The sequence below is a fragment of the Chinchilla lanigera genome, unplaced genomic scaffold (assembly GCF_000276665.1).
Source record: "Chinchilla lanigera isolate Chin_1 unplaced genomic scaffold, ChiLan1.0 scaffold00090, whole genome shotgun sequence".
Taxonomy (NCBI): domain Eukaryota; kingdom Metazoa; phylum Chordata; class Mammalia; order Rodentia; family Chinchillidae; genus Chinchilla; species Chinchilla lanigera.
Window position 1 is genome coordinate 7,516,059 of NW_004955491.1, and position 19,723 is coordinate 7,535,781.

The following is a 19,723-nucleotide window of genomic DNA, read 5'->3' on the forward strand; positions in this document are numbered from 1 at the left end:
GTGTGTGTGTGTGTGTGTGTGTGTGTGTGTGTGTGTGATTCCATACAGTCCTCTTCATCTTCATGCAGGTACAGGATTGGGGCAGCTGAGGCTAAAGATAAAAATTTGTGTGATTTCTGGTTGCAGTGTCATCCCACCTAAATTACCTCATTTCATTCTTCTGCCCTTGCTTATGTAAAGCTAATTTTCCGATCTTCCCCAGATCTCTTTGGGGCTAATTCTAAACCAAATTGAGACGCAGACCCCAGCAGTACCATGTGATTTCCCCACCATGAAGCACACCTCCTGCCATCCCTGGGAAAGCACCTGTTGGCCGCAGTTCCGGCCAGTCTTTGCCATGGTGCTGAGTGTCACTGTCTGGTCAAGTGTGACTGTAGTTGGGGTACTTTAGTCTAATGGAAGAAACTTGTATCAGAACCGTTGGGCCAGTGACCTAATGCTTCTGGTAAAATTATACTAGAAAATTTTCTACTCTCTTCCATGGAGGATACGTCAAGACCTCTAGTGGACGGCTGAAACTACAGATGGTTCAGAACCCTACATACATGGTGTTTTTTCCTATATGTACATTCCTGTGATCAAATTTAATTTATACATTAGGCACAGCCAGAGATTAAGAAGCTACAACCAATAATGAAGTAGAGAAAACTGTAACCATAATCTGTAACACAAGTTATTTAAAGCTTAAGAATCGTAACTGCAATTTTTCATTCAGTATTTTGTGATTGGTTGACTGCAGGTAACTGAAGCCTCCGAAAAGGAAGCCGTGCACAAGGGGGCGCTACTGTTCAGTGTTAGATTTGGAAGGAACCTGAAGGGTACCTGTGCTCGCTCTTGTTTACCTACAGCAGTTACATGACCTTGGCTGAGCACACATACTCTCCACACTGTGTCCCCACTGCAGTCCCTACATGTATCGTGATAGCATCTTGCTTTTTCCTTAAAGGAACAAACTCACAGCGAGCGGATGAGAAGGTGGGTTCATGCTTTTAGGAAGATGGTTCTTCTAGTATCAACCTCTCTGCCTGGCCACGGGGCCAACAGCATCGGTGCTCAGTAAAACTGTAGCTGTGATGGTGGAGAAATGAGAAGATGTGTGATAATGCTTTGGAGCTGAACTCACCCAGGGGCTGATTTTTAGACTGAATTTTTGTCTCCAACGTTGGGTTTATTGTTAGCTCTTTTCAGTATGTCTGTGATAGCTTCGGTGCTGTGGAGTCTTCAGAGAGCCATCCATCTGGGCCTTGGTGACAGTGGCTTTAGATTAGCAGGAGACACGGCTTGAGTGATCTGGTGCAATCTGTAACGATTCCCGAACACCTGCCAGATGTGCTTTTTTACGTAAGTCAGAGATTCAAACTCATTTTTCTGATGTTGTGTTTCTTTCTGTTAAAAGTATCTCCTAAAATCCTAATTTTGAGGGGAATCTGATTAATTAGAAAAATTTTTTTTTTTTTTTTTGCAAAATGAAATATAAGTCAAAAGTAATGCAGACTTCCAGTATAAATTAAGGTTTACTTCTTGTACAAGATCTGCCTGTGAAAAACTAAAATTGTCCCACTTACAAAATGTTCCCATAGATAAGTTCCATTTCACTGTGTTCAAAAGGAGGTTTTGGAGGTTTTAATCTGCTGTGAGCAGCACTTGGCGTCTCTCTAGAGAGACGGGACCCAGCAGTGGATCTCTTTATTTACACTGACGATGGTGTTTCCATGAGATTTTCATATGCTTCAGAAAAGTATTATGTCCTCTAAACCTATAAAAAATGGCAGGGGGCAGCCTGAAGGGAACAAACAGTGCGGCGGTGCAGTGCAGAGGCTGTGTCAATGCAGTTGCTAGACTTCAGCTGCGGGAGGGATTCTGGGATTCCCATCAGCGTTGGCGAGAAGGAAAAGCCACTGAAAAGCCACACCTGGCAGCCCCCTGTTGAAAGCAAAGCTACCATTGGACGATCATGTCCTGCTAGTCAAACTGCAGGATGATTTTTCTCAAGGGCTCTTTTGGGGATAGGGGAGGGTACTGAGATTGAACCCAGGTCTCACACTGAGCAACATACACAGCCCTCTTTTATTATTATTATTATTATTATTAATTATTATTATTATTATTAAGAAAGTGTCTCGCTGAATTCCCCAAACTGGGCTTGAAGTCATGATCCTCTTGCCTCAGCCTCCCAGAGTGCTAGGGTTACAAGCATGCCAAGCTCTCTCAAGAGTTCTTTGGAGAAAAAATGAAGAAGGCAAGGGCAGTGTGATACAGCAGATTAGTGGGTGAGGGGCTCAGTCACATCTCTGTAGTCGAAAAATTTTACACAGCTCTGCTTAGAATGGGCCATGAGCCCGTACTGACATAGAGCAGTTAGATATGATCCAGAAAGGGAGAAAAAGGGGATGGGGGCTCCAGGTGGAGGTGTGGCAGCCCCTCCTACCTGTGCTCAACCTTCCTGCAAGACTTGGTCAAAGCATCCTTTCCTCCTAGAAGATGTGATGGGCTCAGGCCCTGGCTAGCCTGGCTGCCTCCAAGCCCCAGGGGCATCTGTAACTGAGCCGGTTGTCTCTGCTTGGCAGGGTAAGGGACACTGGTCAGCTGAGGGCCCTGTGGCTGGTAGGTGACGTTCCACCAGGGCTGGGATTCTCTCACATGCTGTGTTCTGGCCAGTTCCTGGCACCCAGCGGCCCTTGGTCTAGTACATATATATCCCTGACCCTTAGGGCTCTTGTGCACACAGCCATCAAATCAGCGTTCAGGAGGTACTCTGACTGGACACATACGTGTCATGAAGTTAGAAGAACCTAACCCTACTGAGAAGTAGCAGGTGTCTATATTTAGGAGGCATGATAAAAAATATGGTTAATGTTCAAATTGTTAAAAAGCTTGTTATATTAAAATATACATCACCATAAACTCCCCTCAAAATCCTCCCTCTCATTTTGAACACACTTGTCTCATTGTTCTTGCCTCTTTGTGAAGCAGGTCCGGAAGTCCTCTTTCAGGAGTGTCTTTAGTGGCACACTTCTGGCTGCCTGCATGTCCTGAATGGATTCAAAATATTTCCCTTTTGTGTTGGTTTGGGGGATGTTGCAAGGTGAAACAGTATAATACAGGACACATATTTTATAAGGTTATTTATAATAGTCACCCAAAGAATGATATACAAAAGAGTGCAGGAATTCTGTCCACACACTAAGACCAAGGGATCTAGCTGAGGACCTGGATCCCATGCTAATGCCCTGCATGAGTCCAGCTCAAGAACTAGAGCTTGTCACAGTGCCTCCCACGAGTCCAACTGGAGGCCCAGAGCCCACGACAGTGTCTCACACAGGCCTGTTTCATGGGTCTGTGCTGGGAAGGCCCAAAGGTTAGTGGTAGAACTAGTAAGTCTGTGAAGTGGGATGAAGGATCTGTGCTAGCAGCCTGAGGGATCTGCACTGGAAGTGACATGCAAAGTAAAAACCAGAGCTCCCCTAAAAGGAACCACAGCCATCCTCAGCAACAGTGAGATTCAGAGCTCCTCCAGTGGTGAAGACAGCTGAGTTCCCATCAGGAAAGCCAATGTGACAAGCTTCTTCAGGAGACTGAGCTGTGCACCTTTTTCCCCTCCGGAGCCAGGAAGCGATGCGCAAAGTAAGAACCAGAGCTCCCCTGAAAAGTACCACAGCCATCCTCAATTCCCCACAGGCTTTTCTGAGCTCCCAACAGCCTTTTCTCAGCTCCCAACAGCCTACTTCTCCTTCTCCAGTTGTGCTTCTTATGCTGCTGGCAACAGTCCTCAGGCGGGCTCCCACACCCAGCACCACGCTTACTCATTTCAGCTGCGGTTATGAGTTGACCACCAGTTGTCAATCCACTACACCTTCCATGGTCATTTTGACTTTGGGGAAGAGCCGGAAGTCACACGGTGCCAGATCCAGTGAGTCGAGGGGTGAGGACACAGCGTCACGTTTTTACCGGCCTGCTTCTGTGTTTGGTGCCACCGGGCAGCAGCATTCATGTAGATTTTTTATAAAGAGAAAAAAATACAGAATTTCAAAACAAGACCATAGGAAGTTAACAATGGTTAGCATATTGTTACCTTCAAAGCAGTTGCTCAGATTGCCAGATACAGGCGTGCAAAATTGATCAAACAATGTAAACACGAATATTCCTTTCAATGAGCTAAGAGAAATTAGTAGTACAATTAGCTATTGTGTGTGTGTGTGTGTGTGTATATTTTTCCCTTCCTTCTTTTCTCCTTTCCCCCCTCCCAGTTGTTCCTTGCTTTTGAGCAGTTTCTTTCCCTTTCACAATACCTATTGTACCTTGTGGATCTGTATTTGACTTTTTAGTCACTGTAGTTTTGATCGCACTTTGTAAAGACTGTCATGAAAAAGGACTTCTGGAGCCTCTTCAAAGAGTGGCAGAAGCAATGGGATAAGTATATTTGAAGCAAAGGGCATATTTTAAGAGAGATTCATGGTAGTTTCTTTCACGATAATACATTTTAAAATTTGTTTATTTACTATGTATATTGATCACTCCTTATAGATTTCACATGGTATTGGCTCAAACAGATCAATGGTTTACTCAGAATAAAATGTGGTGTTGTATATAAGTTCAAGCATTTAAAAGAAAATGATATAAATGTTTTCACTAGATAACCAGTTCCTCTCTTCTTAGAATGATGTAGGCTGTAGAGGTATGGCGGTTCCTAGGCACCCCTCAGCGGTCAGTCTCACAGACTCCGCCCTCAGGCGGGGCTACAGGCAGCCACGCCCCTCGGTCCACGGACAGGGCCTTCGGGCTTACTGCTGTAAGCAGTCTTCTTGTGATAAATGCTTTATACCTACAGCACACATTAACTGGTTCCTGGGTAAAAAAGCAGACGGCAAACACAGCAGAATGTGTCCTTTCCCCTTTGGACTTGTTTAATTGGATGATCCTCTTGGGTAATTTCCTTCTGAGATTTTTGAATAACTTTTACGTTGTCCAGTTTTTAAATTACTCCCAACAGACAACTGCTGCAAATAATCTGCCCAGGACAAAAAGTAATCCAATGCCAAGAATAACACATAAAATAATTGAAACGGGTGATATGATGTTGTGAAATTCGGTTTTCAGAAACTACCTGTCCCACAAGCAAGGGAACCGACTGTGTCTGCACAGCTGTGTAAGTGCTGAGTGCATTTTGGGACTTCCTGCAGAGCAGAAGTGCCCTCAGCCATGACAGGGTCACTGAAATAAGCCACAAGGTAACTTCCGTGGAGCATGATATTCCCTTTGAAGTAAAAAATAATCCACTCAAATGAAAAGGGGAACAAGGGAGGAGAGGAAAGAAAAGGTAAGAAAAAAATAGAATAGAAGGAAAAAATGCAAACACATTAGACAGGGGCAGAGGGTTGAAGGGAGGAGGGGGAATGGGGAAAAAAGAAGCAAGCTATGTCATGCACAGACACAAATTCCCTAGGATGAATGTTATCATTATGTACATTTCAAATGTACCAATAAAATTTTTAAAACCCACAAATTTATAAAGAAAAAGAAAATAATAATCTGCATACCTCTCTCATGCCTGTCAGCACCTGTCCGAGCAGCTACGTGAATGACTTCTGTAGGCACTTTGAATGCTGGACCTACTCAGTATTCATTGCAAGCACATGGCGGTGGAGACCAGGTCCCATCGGGAAGCCGTGGGCTGGTCCCTCACAGTGGCACCAAAGGGCAGGGAATGAAGCTCAGCCCCCACTAAGGATCAACCCAGCTGCCTTGCCAGCCCAGCACCAAGATCCCCACTCCTTTCCTCCCTCTTGGGCACACCCAAGAACTCTTCCAGAACTCTCCTGAGCCGAGAGCCTGGTTACTCTCTCGTAACTTCAAAAAGTCATCTCCCATGATGTCTAGAACTTCAGTACAGTGTTGTTTACCTGTTGGATGAGCCAACAATGCAGCTTATAGATTAGTTTCACGTAATGCCTCTTACGCTAGGTATCCAGCTGGTGATCACTCCTGAAGGCTTGCTTTCTTGATCCTAGCACATTTGCTTGAATAAAAGTCCTTTTCTTCTGAGTACGGAGGTGGCCATCACACAAACACACCTGTTTTGTATTCGAACAACCAATCACGCGCATTTATATACTGCTTTTCCCTTATCTTAGGCACCACAAAATTAAGGTAGCTGACAATCAGCTAAGGGAAATGCATTTATCAAACACCCACAACAGTTACTAGACGTCCAGTACAGACAGTGTGTCTGGGGCTGGGCACGCCACTCACATGTTAATGAGGGGAGAGAAAATACAAACAAGGAAGTGCTTGTCAGGGGTGATGAGTGCTGGGGAGGAAGAAAGGAAGGGAAGGCGTGACGGGGTGTTTATTTCAGAAAGCGAGGTTACAGAGGCCTCTCTGATAGAGGGGCACAAGACAGCTGAGGGAACAAGGCTGCTACCCTGAGGACATCTCCGCGAGGACACCAGCATCTGGGGTCAGTGTGCTCTGCCGCCAGGTCACAGGATGTGCAAGGTAGGGAAGCTCGGTACCGCCTCACCTCACATCCTTCAGGGCAGTTTAGCAAGCGAGGCCAAGCAGCACTATAAGTGTGTGCTCTGCTGCACAAAGACATGGTCCCTCTGGCTAGGAGGGGGAAAAGGTGATAAAGAAAACATCAAAAGCTGACCATGCAAGGGACTTACAACCATTGAACAAAATGCCCAAGAAGAGCTGAAAGATAAGTAGCTGGGTATTCAGTCAAATATTCTGTGTCTAATTGCCTACTGGCATACGATAGTAATATAAAAAGCATTTTTTCTTCGTATCAGTCATAGACATTGTTTTGTAAAGTTGATTCAGGTCACATCCTTAGTCCTTTGATGGTAGAAAAATATACCAGGGAAGCTGTCGTCTCAAATCCTTAAGTGCAGTTGACTGCGTGGGGACCAGGATGCTGATAAATGCTGGACACTTCCTGTAACCACCTTATTCTGACTTCAGTGTCCAGGGAGAGCGCCAGCAAGCTGTGGTCATGCGTTGTGGTCAGGAAATAGAGAGAACATTGCAACCAGCTAAGAAACTCACTCACTTGAGGTAGGAAGCCAGGATGTTATTCTCACAGTCGTGGTCACAGTTGTAGGACCGCTGCCCCGTGAACCCCATGTTCCCACCTTCCTGTACCCTCCTACTACAGCTTTCCTGAGAATTGGTGTTTGCAGAATTGTCTACCTTTCACTTGCTGTTTGCACCAGGAAGACATGATGCCTTTCATTTCTCCCCTGCCACAATCGGTTGCAGTGTAATTTTTGAGTACATGGAATCCCATCCATGGAAAGTCTTCTGTGCCTTTGCATTACTAAGCTGATCTTCGGCTTATTAACTTTGGAATTGTGGGGGCTGGGGATTTAGCTCAGCGGCAGAGCGCCTGCCTGGCAAACACAAGGTTGTAAGTTCGATTCCTGGTACCAGAAGAAAAGACAAAAAACCCCCAAAACTTAGGAATTGTGGGAGCTGGCAGGGTGAGAACCAAGGAGACTGTGTGAGCTGTTACATTACTGCATGTGACCCATGACTGATGCTGTCTGCAGAAGAATGTAGCCCCACCCGCACCATCTGACCTATAATGGTGGCTACCATGTTCCCCAATGCAGTGTGGGTGACCCACCCCTCCCCAGAAGGAGGATCTGACACCCTGGGAGTCAAGTTATGCAAGGGTCAGGCTGTAGAGTTTTGTGGAGTGGCATGACCGTCTCAGATGCTATCACTGCTTTTGCCATGAGGGAAAGGATGGAGTTTCTTACCTTGGGCTGCAGTTTACTGAGTTTATAGAAATTCCAGATGGAGAATGAATTCCCTGAGGTCATCTGGACTTCACCTTGCAATCAGTACTAGAAATCTGGTGTCTGTATAATTACCTGCTCGTCTGTGAAACTTACCTCTGTTTTCTTATTTGTTCACAAGTCTCTCTCCCTCCAATCGCAAAGCCTCTCTGGTCCTTGTGGACACTCACTGGCTTTGGCCATGTCTGAGGCTGTACGGTCTTTCCAGTTCACTGAGGCCTTGCTGTGTTTGGTGCAATAGATCAGGGTCACAGTAAAGGGCAAATCCCTAATGTAAAGGCAAGACCCATTTTATAGCCTAGTTCTATCTTACTTAATATTGTTCTTTAATTTCAGTTTGGCTGGAGAAACAAGGTTAATATACATGAAACGAACCCCAGGTCCCCCAAGGCAGAACATGTACAGAAAACAGGAACGTGAGACCGACTTTGCCTGTAGTGTTTATAACACATTACGAGTTAAGCATTTGTATTTCAGTGGGTGGGGAAATGGCTGGGTTCTGGACGTGATAATATTTCCTTTGTGCACAAACATATTTTATGATTATCAGAAGCAGTGAGAAAAGTTACCAAAGAACCTCAACATTGTTTCACAGATACAAGATATTTTGACATTTTCATTTCCAGTAAAGATGCTGGAGAACAGTTCCCCCGAAAGCCAGAAAGCTTGGAGCAGAGATCGGGAAAGAGCCGATGGGTCCCTGTCAGTCCTCCCTGATTGGGTGCCATGCACATCTGGAGTGGCATTGGTCCCCGGTGAGCAGACAAAGGAGCTGGAGGTGACGGGGCCTCTTCAGCTGCTGACATGTGAAGGCAGACACAAAGAGGTCCTGGAGCGCAGCTCGTGGGCAGCGACCTCCAATCTCATGTGGGCAACAAGACACATCCCCCGCACACCCAGTGCCAGGGACCCCGTGCATGCGCTTGGCACAGCCGGCCTGAGGGCAGAGGCTCCATCCTGACCTCGGGAGAGCTGGGCTTCCTTCCTTGAGCAGGTGCTTGGATTGGGCATGTTCGCCTGTAATCAGAGGGCTAGGAGGAACGGAGAAAGAGTAGCGACAGCTCGCACACCCCGGGTGTTTACGTCTTCGTCAGGTATTTACTCCCGCAGGTGGGGTCCCAGGTGCCGAACTGCAGTGCCGCACTGTGCTCCTGTGTCCAGTGACAGGAGGCCAAACCGCTAGTGTCTTCCCAGGGTACCGAGACCCGGCCTTCACTTGCACCTCGCTTTCCTCCTTGCAGAGGCCCAGATGCCCTGCAGGCTGCCACAGGAGTCCTCAAACAGTTCATTCTCCACCTCAGAGGCTGCTTGGTCCTGAGAGCACAGGGACCCCTGGGTCAACTTAAGAGAATGCTTTCTTCGCATACCAAGAGGAAGATGTGAACGGAGGTGTGAATCTTATGGGTTTCCTCCTCCCTGGATCAATAAGCCATCAGTTACGGCCACATTCCATCTGGTGACAATCTTGTGGCAAGGGGGGAGCCCTGTGGTATTGCTCAAACCACGTCCAATACATAAACCCGGCACTGCACGTCTGTCCCCTGGAGGTCCGGCAGGTGATCCCAAGCCCTTTTCCAACTCTGAATAGTGCTTTATATTCTTTTTTGGTAATCAAATGACATTAAAGGTTCTTAAAGGTTGGCTTTAACCTAAGTATAACTGTAGACTGCTGGTAGGCAGCAGTGCTGTAAGGGACATTTTAAGGGGAATGGATGCCGTGATTCTCTTCTCCCCAGATGTGGTGAGTTACAGCAGGTACTTGTGGTGGTTCCACTTTCCAGGGGCAATGTGGACCGCTGGAGCCCATCAGAGTGTGGCAGGTGTTAGCAATGGAGGGCTTAATGTCTTCCTGAACTGCAGGTTACATCATCCATGACACTCTTTGGTGTTTACTCTTTATATATTTGTGTTGTACGTTATTCATAGGTCTGTGATTTTAAAGTTGCTGCTATGCTAACTTTTTGTGTGTTTCTGAATTTAACAACATTTTAAGTTAAAAAAATGCAGTTTAGGTATTAGTTTTGGATTTATAAAAAGAAATGAGCCACGTGTGATGGTGCATACCTGTAATTTCTGTGTTCTGGGAGGCTAAGACAGAAGGATCACAAGTGCAATCCCAGCCTGGGCAACTTAACATGTAAGGAGATCCTGACTTAAAATTAAAAAATAAAAAGGGCTGAGAAATGTAACTCAGCGCAAAGTCACTGAGTTCAATACCCAGTATGGCAAAGGAGAAAAAGGAGGAAGAAAAGGAGCAGGAGGAGGAGGAGCAGGAGGAAGTGGAGGAGGAGGAGCATGAATTGCAGTTCGCCTGGGTGAATCAGTGTCTGTATGCAAACTTCCCATCTTGTAGGTGCTTTTCTGGCCTCCAACCTGTGTACTTCTAGGTGGGGTGGGAAGCTGGATAGTAAAGGCCAGACTTAACTCCATGTCTCTTTTATAGAGCTGCTCCAGGGCCTGAGAGGTCTGACTCACTCCGCCCTAGGCCGGGAGGCCAAAAGCTTTCTAAAATGCAGGGATTCCTGAAGGGTCCGGCCATGTCCCGTTCCTGAGATGTCTGTCTCTGGCACAATATTGAGGATATAGCAGGTGTCCCCTAATGTTGAGCAGTCTCTCACGGTTTGGTGTGTTATTATCCAGGGAGCCCAAGTAGGAGAAGAGACACGGGTTGGTTTAGGTGGAGATAGCAGCTCATGGGACAGGAACTGTCACTGGGTGAGAACAGGAGGCCTTGACACCAAAAGGGATGCTGAGGTCAGCTGTCAGCGTCTTTGCTGGCTCCCTGTGGGCGGGGTGACAGGACTGTCCTGTGGTGTCTTCTCTGGCTTACAGCTAGACAGCAGCAGGGGAGGTTTGACCGTGGCTCAGGGGCTTATGCGCTGGAACTTTGGTGAGAGATGGCTGGACCTTCAAAGAGTGGGGTCTCATGGAAGGTGATTGGGTCATGGGAATGCTGTGCTTGGAAAGGATTAAGGTAGTTTACATGGGGCCCAAGTGAGTGCATAGTTTTTAAAAAGTGAGCCTGGTCATTAGAGCTGCCCTGTCTCACTGCGTGTCCTCTGTGTCTGATATGAACTCCTGCCATGATGAGGTCCACCATGATGAGGTTCTCCTCGATGAGGTCCACCATGATTTGACACAACCCAAGGGCTTTCACCAGAGCTGAACCCATGGGGTCCATCATCTCAGACTTATAGCCTCTAAAACTAAAAGCTAAATAAACCTCTTTACTTTATAAAATACCCAGCCTCAAGTATTTTGTAATAAAAATGGAAAACAACTAATACAATAACAGATCCTTTAAGGGATAAATATGAAAAAGGAGGTAACTCTGACCTTGCCCCTGACCCAGCTCTTCAGAGGTGGTGAAGACAGAAAAAGGAAAGGAAGGAGAAAGAAGAAAGTGTGATTGCTCAGACAGGTTTGCATGAAATCACAAAAGTGCTTTCTGTGCTTTTGAGAAACTCGAAGCTTAGGCTGTAAATGCAGGACAAGATGCTCGTGGGCTTTTTGCTCAGTCCCACTGTGAGTGACCAGGAACTTCTTACTAAGCACTCTTGTGGCTGTGGGGCAGCATCCAAAATGACTGCCTAGAGCTCACAAATCTTTGCTAACGTGTATGTCCCAGATAACAAGATTTAAAGAAAAAAATTAAACCCATGTGTGTATATGAGTCTCAAGCAATGAGGAATGCTTTGAGAGAAAAATTGGTATCGTATCCATATAGCCATGCTCAAAATCAATAGACATTTGACAAATGCTGAGCTTGCCTGACATTCTTCTGACACAGAATGCTGTGATTCTTTTAGGTTGACTTTGTTGGGTGTATAGTGAGGTACGGTATTTCTGTGCAAGCACCCGTCTTAACACAAGGGCGTTTGGCTATGACAGTAGCACCCTGGGCTTAGCTGAGCTTGGCCATGTTGCAGTGTGGGTCAGCTCATTGGCTGGATTGCTCCTGCCTGGGTGTCTGTGTGTCTCCCCTGCTTCTCCTGGACCAAGAGCGTGGTTTTTCCATGGCCATGGCAGAAATGCAAGGACATAAGAGGACGCATGCGCAGTCTCCGGAGAGGAAGGTTCAGAACAGGCCTGCTGCCTCTTCCCCTTTGTTCACGCAGGTCTGAGGGCATGGAATGGGGACATATGCGCCATCCCTTATGTGGGAGAAGCCTGAATGCCCCTTGGATTATGGAGAAGGGGGAAGAACTGTGACTTTAGTGTAAATGGCCACACTGAGGCTGGTTTTGAGCTCTTATTGATGTTATCCTTTCTCCCTAAGGTGCCGAGAGAGCTGTCAGACGGTGCTTCCCATGGGGGCCTGTAGGGGTCACCATGACTGCTTTTTTCTCTCCCTGTCCTTACTGGTTTTCTCTGACTCACAGAGGTTAAGATGCCTGGACTGGTGGGCAGGTTTTGTTCTTGGATTTCTGTCCTGTCATCAGTAAATCGATCCACCTTTGCTGACAGCATGGGGACGAGAAGCCCCCCTGGCTCACAAGGACACAGGGCTGAGGGCGGTGCACAGTTGCAGGAGAGGGGCCTTGTGTGCGAACTGTTCTCATGGACCTTGCACACGTGAGTGGCAGAGGTAGATGTGTTGCTGGAGGGTGTTGAGTCGGGGTAAATATGCAAAGTAGAAGGAGTCCTCAGAGCCATACATTGCACAGGAAAGGGGTTCAGTGTCCAGGGTTTGGCTTGAATACAGAAAATAAAAACTCTCAAGTGGTGATGGCTTTGGTTATGGACGTCAATTTGCTATCTAGGAAACAGTGATAAATTAGTCCTCCAACCTCTGACCTGTTCTGGGAGAACATCTCCCTGTGCATGGTCAAACCCCACAGAGCAGAGCTTATTTCTTCTTACCTTTGGAAGGTCACCACCTGAAGCCCCACCAGTGGACAGCAGAGGGCTTAGATGACTGGTTTTTGCAGAGAACTTTATTCAACTTTCTATTGTTCTAAATGTTGTGGTTTCACTTCTCAGATGTACCAGGAACCAATGTACTCCCAAGGCTAGCTCCTCTTGGTAGCCACTAACGCTCCCACACGCTGGTCTCCTGTCATACAGTAGTTGTTAATGCTCTTTTGTATCTCAAGATGTTACTGCTTAATGTATTTTTCTGTGTTCATGGTTTTAAAAATGAGATACAGTCAGACCTGACAAAATTAACTTTTTTTTGATCTGTACAGTTTTCACTATTTCTCAGTGCTAAGTATTGCTTAATTTCCTTTATGGCTTTCTTTGTAAGGTTTTCTTGATGCTATACTATTGAATAAATGAGAACATGTACTCTAAAAGAGGAGCTTTATTCCATGCCATGCAAAAAGCAACGTTAAACCGAAGGAAATTCTTACTCTTCAAGCGTGTACTGTTGCAAACAATCTGAAGAAGTTGAGATGATCAGAAAAGTCCTCTCTTTTTTTCCAGTTTCATTGTAGAGATCTTTAATCACAATTTCTCCCCAAGAAAACACCTAATTTGGTCAGAGGTGGTGCAACGCTGCTGCTGATGGAGTAGTCTGAGACCGCGGCCTGGGCTGTTGAGTAGGCGGTCTCTGTTAGGGCCTCAGTGGTCTGCCTGGCTTCATGTGGGGATGGGGGTGGGGGTGGTGAATTCTAGTTGATTCTACCAGTTTTGCTGGGAACTCAGTAGTCAAGGGCAAATTATGTCATGGTTAGTCTTTGTGGTCTGATCTTGGGATCCAACTTTCAAGAATGTGGAAAGAGCTTGCCATGCAAGGATGAAGACAAGTCATTCACGTTGGCCAGCAGCTAGTTAGGAAGAGTTCTGGGCTGAGAGAGGGTAGAAAAACTGGACAAGGGCAGCTCGCAGAGCCAGGGCAGGGAGGTTGCCCAGGAGGCTGGAGGTGGTGGGCTGGCGGAAGGAAGGCTCCTGGGTCTCCGGGCAGGATTGCGCTTGGATGGGCCCTGGACAGCTGCAGGGCTGGAGGAAGCCAGGCCTCGGGGAGCAGCTGCCAACTGGAGACCTGGTTGGGGGTCAGTGCCAAGGGGTCCCGGGTGGGGCACAGTGCTGAGGAATTGCATGTTTAAGCATCTACAGCACACTTGGCCCCGTGATGGTGCTGCACCATTGAGAACAGGTAGTCATTAACCATAGCAGGCGCACCACCATGCCGGGTGGGCTCCTGGGTGCTGGAGTTCAGGGTTCTCAGGATGCCTATTGAGGGTCACACTCAGTCCTGTCTACTGACCCCAGGAGGGTCTTGGTTATAGCAAGAGGGAAATGAAGAAATTAGAGGCAGAAATAGGTTTTGCTGTGGGTTCTGTTATCCACCACATTTCCAGAGTCTCTCTGGATGTCCACAGCTGAGCTCAGCTGCTAAATTCAAATGCCTTTGATCATCAGCAAGGGATAGGCTCCTCCACCAGCAAAGTGGAGGATGGAGTGATTCTGTCCGGGGTGAAGCACTGAGGTTTCACGGCCCGAGAGAGATCCCAGCTCTACTCCTCGTTTGACCTGTCTGTGCTGCAGCTCCTCACCAAAATCCCCAGGCTGGGCTTGTGCCTATATTGAGGGGCTGCTGTGAAAATTAAATAGGGAGGAGTTGTCCTCTCTCTGTGTCCATTAGAGATTGGCTCAGGGCCCCTCATGGGTACCGGGTCACACAGACAGACAAGTCCACCTTAAAATAGCGCAGTAGTTGTGTGTAAACTCCCCACACCCTTCCTACCTTTAATTCATCTCTAGATGACTTATAACACTCAATGCAATGCTCAGGGAGTAATGAAAGGAAAAAGTCTGTACCTGTTCAGTACACAACATTTTCTCCAATATTTTGGATCTGTGGCTGGCTGGATCTGCAGATGTGGAATTGCACATCGGGGCACGCTGTGGTCCCTGTAGGGCTTGCTGAAGTGCCCACCACCTGGGGGCCTCAGAATTAATGGTTTTCTGGGGTCATAAATGGTTTTCCTGCGTGTGACCTCAGAAGTCTGCAGGTACCTGCTGGCATTGCTGATGCCTGGTCCAGGTATGGCTTGGCTGCTTCCCATGACAAGGGCGATGCCCAGGTTTGCATGAGCAGTCATTCAGCTCTTTCTAAGTCCAGGAACTTTATGAGGTGAGGATGGGCCGAGCACAGGGCCACCTCCTGGACCTGTGTGGACTACTGATCTGGATTCACAGACGGAGGCTTGCGTGGTGCCCCCCAGTGGTGCGAGGTGGAACTGCTCTAGAGGGACGACCACCACACGTCTGTCCGCTGGCCCAGCTCTGGCCTTTTCCATTCAGATTGGTGTATCTTCGGCTTCTTGTAAAATGATTGCCTGCTCGTATCCGAGGGTAAGACACTGCCACCTGTGCCTTCTCGTTGTGGGGTGATTTGACATTAATGACGGTGGTTTCCAAAGCTGGTTGTGCTTGAAAACCACCTGCTGAGCGCTCAAATGTGCAGCCCAGGGTCTTGCTCCAGGGAAGCTGGGTCTGCAGGAGGACTCAGAGTCCATGTTTAAGCACTCATTCAGATGAGCAACAGGGAACAGGACTTCAGGTGCTTTTCCTGTACTAGCTCTGATGAGAACCTGTGAGAGAGACCTGAGTAGGTGCCACTGTCCCCTTAAAAACAGGGAACAAGGGCTTAGAGTTAGGGTTTGTCTCAGGCCACGGCATTAATCGGTCTACACTTAGGGCTTTTCCTACATTCGCCTTCGTTTATTAACTTCAAAGATCAGGCTCCTTCCAGGGCCAGATCACTTTTCCAGCCAGCTGCTCCTAAATCTCAGCAGCCGAACCCTGGGTTGTATATTTCTGCTGCGCAGTCAAGTCCCAGCTCATGGCTCCCAGGCACCTCCCAAAGGGGTCCCCTGGGATCTCCCCAGCTGGTTCTGTCCTCACGTTTCAGGTCCACATCTCAGGACCCTTCACTTCCAGGTGTGTGGGCAGAGCACAAGCATGGTGACGTTGTGTCCAGCCCGGCACTGATGGTCCTCACCCCGCTCCCATCCCCTCAGCCAGGACTCTGACCCGTGCACACAGCTCCTCTGGAGGCAGGGTCTGGGCCACGCCACCTTCTGCATGTTTGGGAGAAAATGGCCCCGTCTGCAGCACACATGCCATAATCTCTCCCTCTATCCGTGACCTTAGGGTAATGGCATCTGAAAAGGGAGAAGCTGCTTCACAGGAAGCTGGTGTTTTCCCTGACATTTTATCACAGCAGTGATCCAGCTAGGCAGCGGCTCCTGTCCCCACTTTATAAGAGTGGAAAACCTGAGATTCAGAGAATTCAAGTGGCCTCCCAGATGCCACACATCCTTTTCATGGATGTAGCATGAGAGGACTTATATTAACTTTGCCCAAGTTCCGGGCGACATCAGCAGCCCATGTCAGCTACTCAGAGAACCTAGAGCTAGAACAAAGCTGGGACCAGGTTTATTGACTGCCGTTTTGGTGTTATTTTCTCCAGGAAAAGCTGTTGTCCTGTTGGAGTGTGCTGCATTCCCCTGCAGGTGATAGATCAGTTTGGGTAGATATTCATAGACTGAGTGGGAAAAAGTGATTTTAGTAAAATTTGCTGTAAAGTTTTCCTGTTACCATGCAGAAATACAGAGTTTTTCTACATACTTAAATCTGCCCATACCTCTCCTGAAGGCTTTCCCTTTGGGGTCTCAGAGTCCATCTTTCCCAGATCCACAACAAACTACAAGTTCAGTGATTAGGAAAGTTATCTGTAACCCACAAGAGGACTCCTGCAGCTTAGCTTCCCCCCAGCAGCCTTCTCTGATGTTCCTGCCACAACATACACCAGATTTACTTCCAAAAAGTTTTTTCCACATACACATTGATGAGGATTTTTAGGGGAGTGAGTGTCTTGGGACGGGCCAGATTTAGCAGACAGTATTTCTTCTTCCTCGTGGCAATGCTGGGCCAAGTGGAGCTCAGTGGAGACCAGATCCTCTGGGAGTTCACAGCCCCTGGGACACCCAGGGAGACCCCAGCTGTCACCAGCATATGGTGGTCATGAGGGCATCTCTGCCGCTCCAGCATGACCAGCCAACCAGGCTTCCAACTGTGAGCTCATCCTCCTTGGAAGACAAACAGGGTTTAGCCGGCACTCACCTTGGCCTTGACCTTTAAAGATGGAGGCTCCAGAGGCTTCAGGCCCCTGGTGAGTCATCCTGACGCTTCCTTCAGCTCCATGGGAAGGAATCCAGAGTCCTGCTTGCTGACCCCCTGCTGATAGTACAGAAAGCAGGGGTCCTGACCACAGCCTGAGAGTGATGATGTCCCCTTCCCTGTGTCCAAGCCATGGCTCGTGTTCAAGGGGTGTGTGCCAGCTCATTAATTCCCGCTGTCCTTCCAGAGGAAAGAGCTGTCCGCTTGCCTGGCTGCTCTGCTAGGCCTTGAGCCTTTGCAGCATGAAGCAGCTCTCCTGCCTCACCCCAGAACCAGCCTCCACCGGGAAAAGATTTAAGGATGCCATAAAACCCCAGCGTGAAAACACCTGCAGAGGAGAACCGGTATTCAGCACTCGTGGGCAACTACACCTTCGTAATTAAGCATTTCATCCAACTCACCACTGTTCCGTAAGAACATTCACATCTCAGCAAATTTCACTGGCCTGCAGTCACAGAGGTAATTAAACAGACGAGGTGTATTTCTGCTCCTGGAAGCCACTGTGCTGTGAGGCCTAGAGAGGAAGGGGTCTGCAGAAGAGGAATCATCTGTTCTGCCTCTCAGATTTGTTTAGCATTTGACTTTTCCTGCATGGAGACCAGCTTGCCTCTGAGGAGCCAATCCAGCTTTGTTTGAACAATGCTGGATTTTTGCCTTCAGCCAAAAAGCCTCTCAATAAAGAATCCAAATCGGTTTAAGTTCTCCAAGGTCTGACTATGCTTCCTGTACCTTTCAGAAGCAGAATGTAGCAAATCTGCCTCAGCCAGCATGCACGTACAACTTTCATCTGTGGTATCAAGCAGGTGATTGATAGACAGATACAGCCAAAGCCCGGAGGGTCCTAGTGTGTTGCAAAATCAAACATGTGCAAAAAACTCACTGCCCTCACCTGCTGTTCCCGTGTCATCTGAAATAGTGGAAGTCCGACCCAAACTCATCCGTTAAACCACTATCATTTATTTATCATAACATCTACTCCCCGTCGCTCCACACAAATGTTCATGGATTAATGAGCCCATCCAGCTGCATAGCAATATTTTGTTTTATTTTAAACCAGCAGATAAAGCACAGGGTTAGGTTTCGTTCTCCATGTCTACTTTCTCATTGTGTCAATTCAAATGGCAACTAAGTATGGCAACACGCAGCGGTTCTCTCTTTGATTCATTTTTTAAAATGGGCTTTTATTTTTATCAGCGATGAAAGAGGCATGTTGACCATTGAAGTAGCCCAGAGTTTGGAAATTTTATGAAACCTAGCTGTGTGGCTGGGTTGGGTTATGCTGACAACAGGCAGACCTGAACAGACTCAAGCCCAATTTCACCTGGTTCCTGGTGAAGAACAAACAAACAAACAAACAAACAAAAAAACCTTGCAGCGTGGTATTTGGCTTTGATCATTTGGCATTTCAAGCGCAGGCTCCCCTGGCTCCGTCCTGGTCAGAGGTGGAGCTGGAGGAGGAAGCCACAAGGGGCAGAGCGGAGCTGTGGAGCAGCGCAGCATCACCGAGGACATCACAGGGTGGGTCACCTGGGGCTCCAGGGCCTCACTGCGGCTCCTGTGGGGCGCTCTGACAGGATCATCTCCCTGGGCAGGCAGTCACCAGCTCTCCTCCTGCCCCTTCTCCAAGGAGGGGCCCTCACAACAGCCCTGGAGCAGCTCTGCTCTGTGGACTTCCGGTTGCATCCCTGGCTTTCGCTTGGGAGGGAGGAACGGTGGACGGCCTGCCCTACTTTCCCGCAATGACAGACGAGTGCCCTGCGCTTGGCGCCCTGATGCTAAGGCGCGCTGGTCTCCGTGGCGGGTGCTCATCAGCATGCCTGCTGCTTGATTTGTGGTGTCTTGGACCAACGCTGCGTGCTCCGTGGTTGGATCATTCCATAGCACAGTAGGCAGTTGAATTCCGAGTTATCTCAATAGGGAGTTTTTAAAAATGACTCATTTTTAAGTGGGCTGTGAGACCTAAAAAATAAATCTCAGTTCATGAACCTGAAAAACTCCAAAATGATCAAAATTTTATGCCTTTTCGCTAAGAATATAATATCTAAGGTAAGAGATACTTACTTTATATATTGTTTTTTGCACCAAAACTTTCCTTTCTCATTTTAAGGCAATATCTGCACAGAAGTACTTCAGTGCTGGTAACTAAGCCCATCAAACAGAAAAGGTTTTAATCAAAATGTTATTCCCTGGGGGGAATCTAGACAATTTGCTGAATGAATTCTTGAGATCAGTAGCAGAAAGTTTTGTGGCAGAAAGAACTTGGGAGCAGATGTAACTCATGCTTTGCTTCACAGATGATGAATCAGGTCCAGAGAAGCAAATATCATAGAAGCAGTAAGTTAGAGGTCTCAGCTTACAGCCCATATGTACTGATTCCCATGTTAACCACTTACTAGTCCAATTATTTAAATACACGATGATCAAAAATTGCATATTTTTATAAGGTAATATAACAAGAAATATAAAAACCACACCTTTATCAAATGTATTCAGTACATGAATTGACTGGTTAAAATGGCACCTGCCTGAGTGACACCTGGAATAGTCAGTACATAAAATCACTGCCTGAGTGGCGCTCAGGGAAAACTGCTCAATAGTTAATATTCTCACGAAGAAACCACATAAAATGAGAAGAATGATAATGCTAAGAACAGGCACCACTGAACACTTCCCTGTACAGTATCATACTAATTTATTTATTTATTTATTTTTGTTTGTTTGGTTTTTGGTTTTTGGTTTTTCTCCGGTACCAGGAACCAACCTCACGACCTTGCGCTTGCCAGGCAGGC

General features: G+C 47.3%; 1 protein-coding gene across 3 annotated transcripts in view; it reads left to right on the forward strand.

Moving 5' to 3' along the window:
• Positions 1-19,723, forward strand: part of Dpp6 (dipeptidyl-peptidase 6) — an 842,230-nt gene that overhangs the window by 190,339 nt on the left and 632,168 nt on the right. Inside the window, exon 1 of one of the 3 annotated variants that reach the window (XM_005404855.2) lies at positions 6,472-6,495. The exons of the other annotated variants lie outside the window; for them this stretch is intronic. Coding sequence (XP_005404912.1) covers positions 6,487-6,495 — 9 coding nt within the window. The 5' untranslated portion in view covers positions 6,472-6,486. Of the gene's footprint in view, positions 1-6,471; positions 6,496-19,723 lie in introns of those variants that run through there. 3 annotated transcript variants of the gene reach the window in all.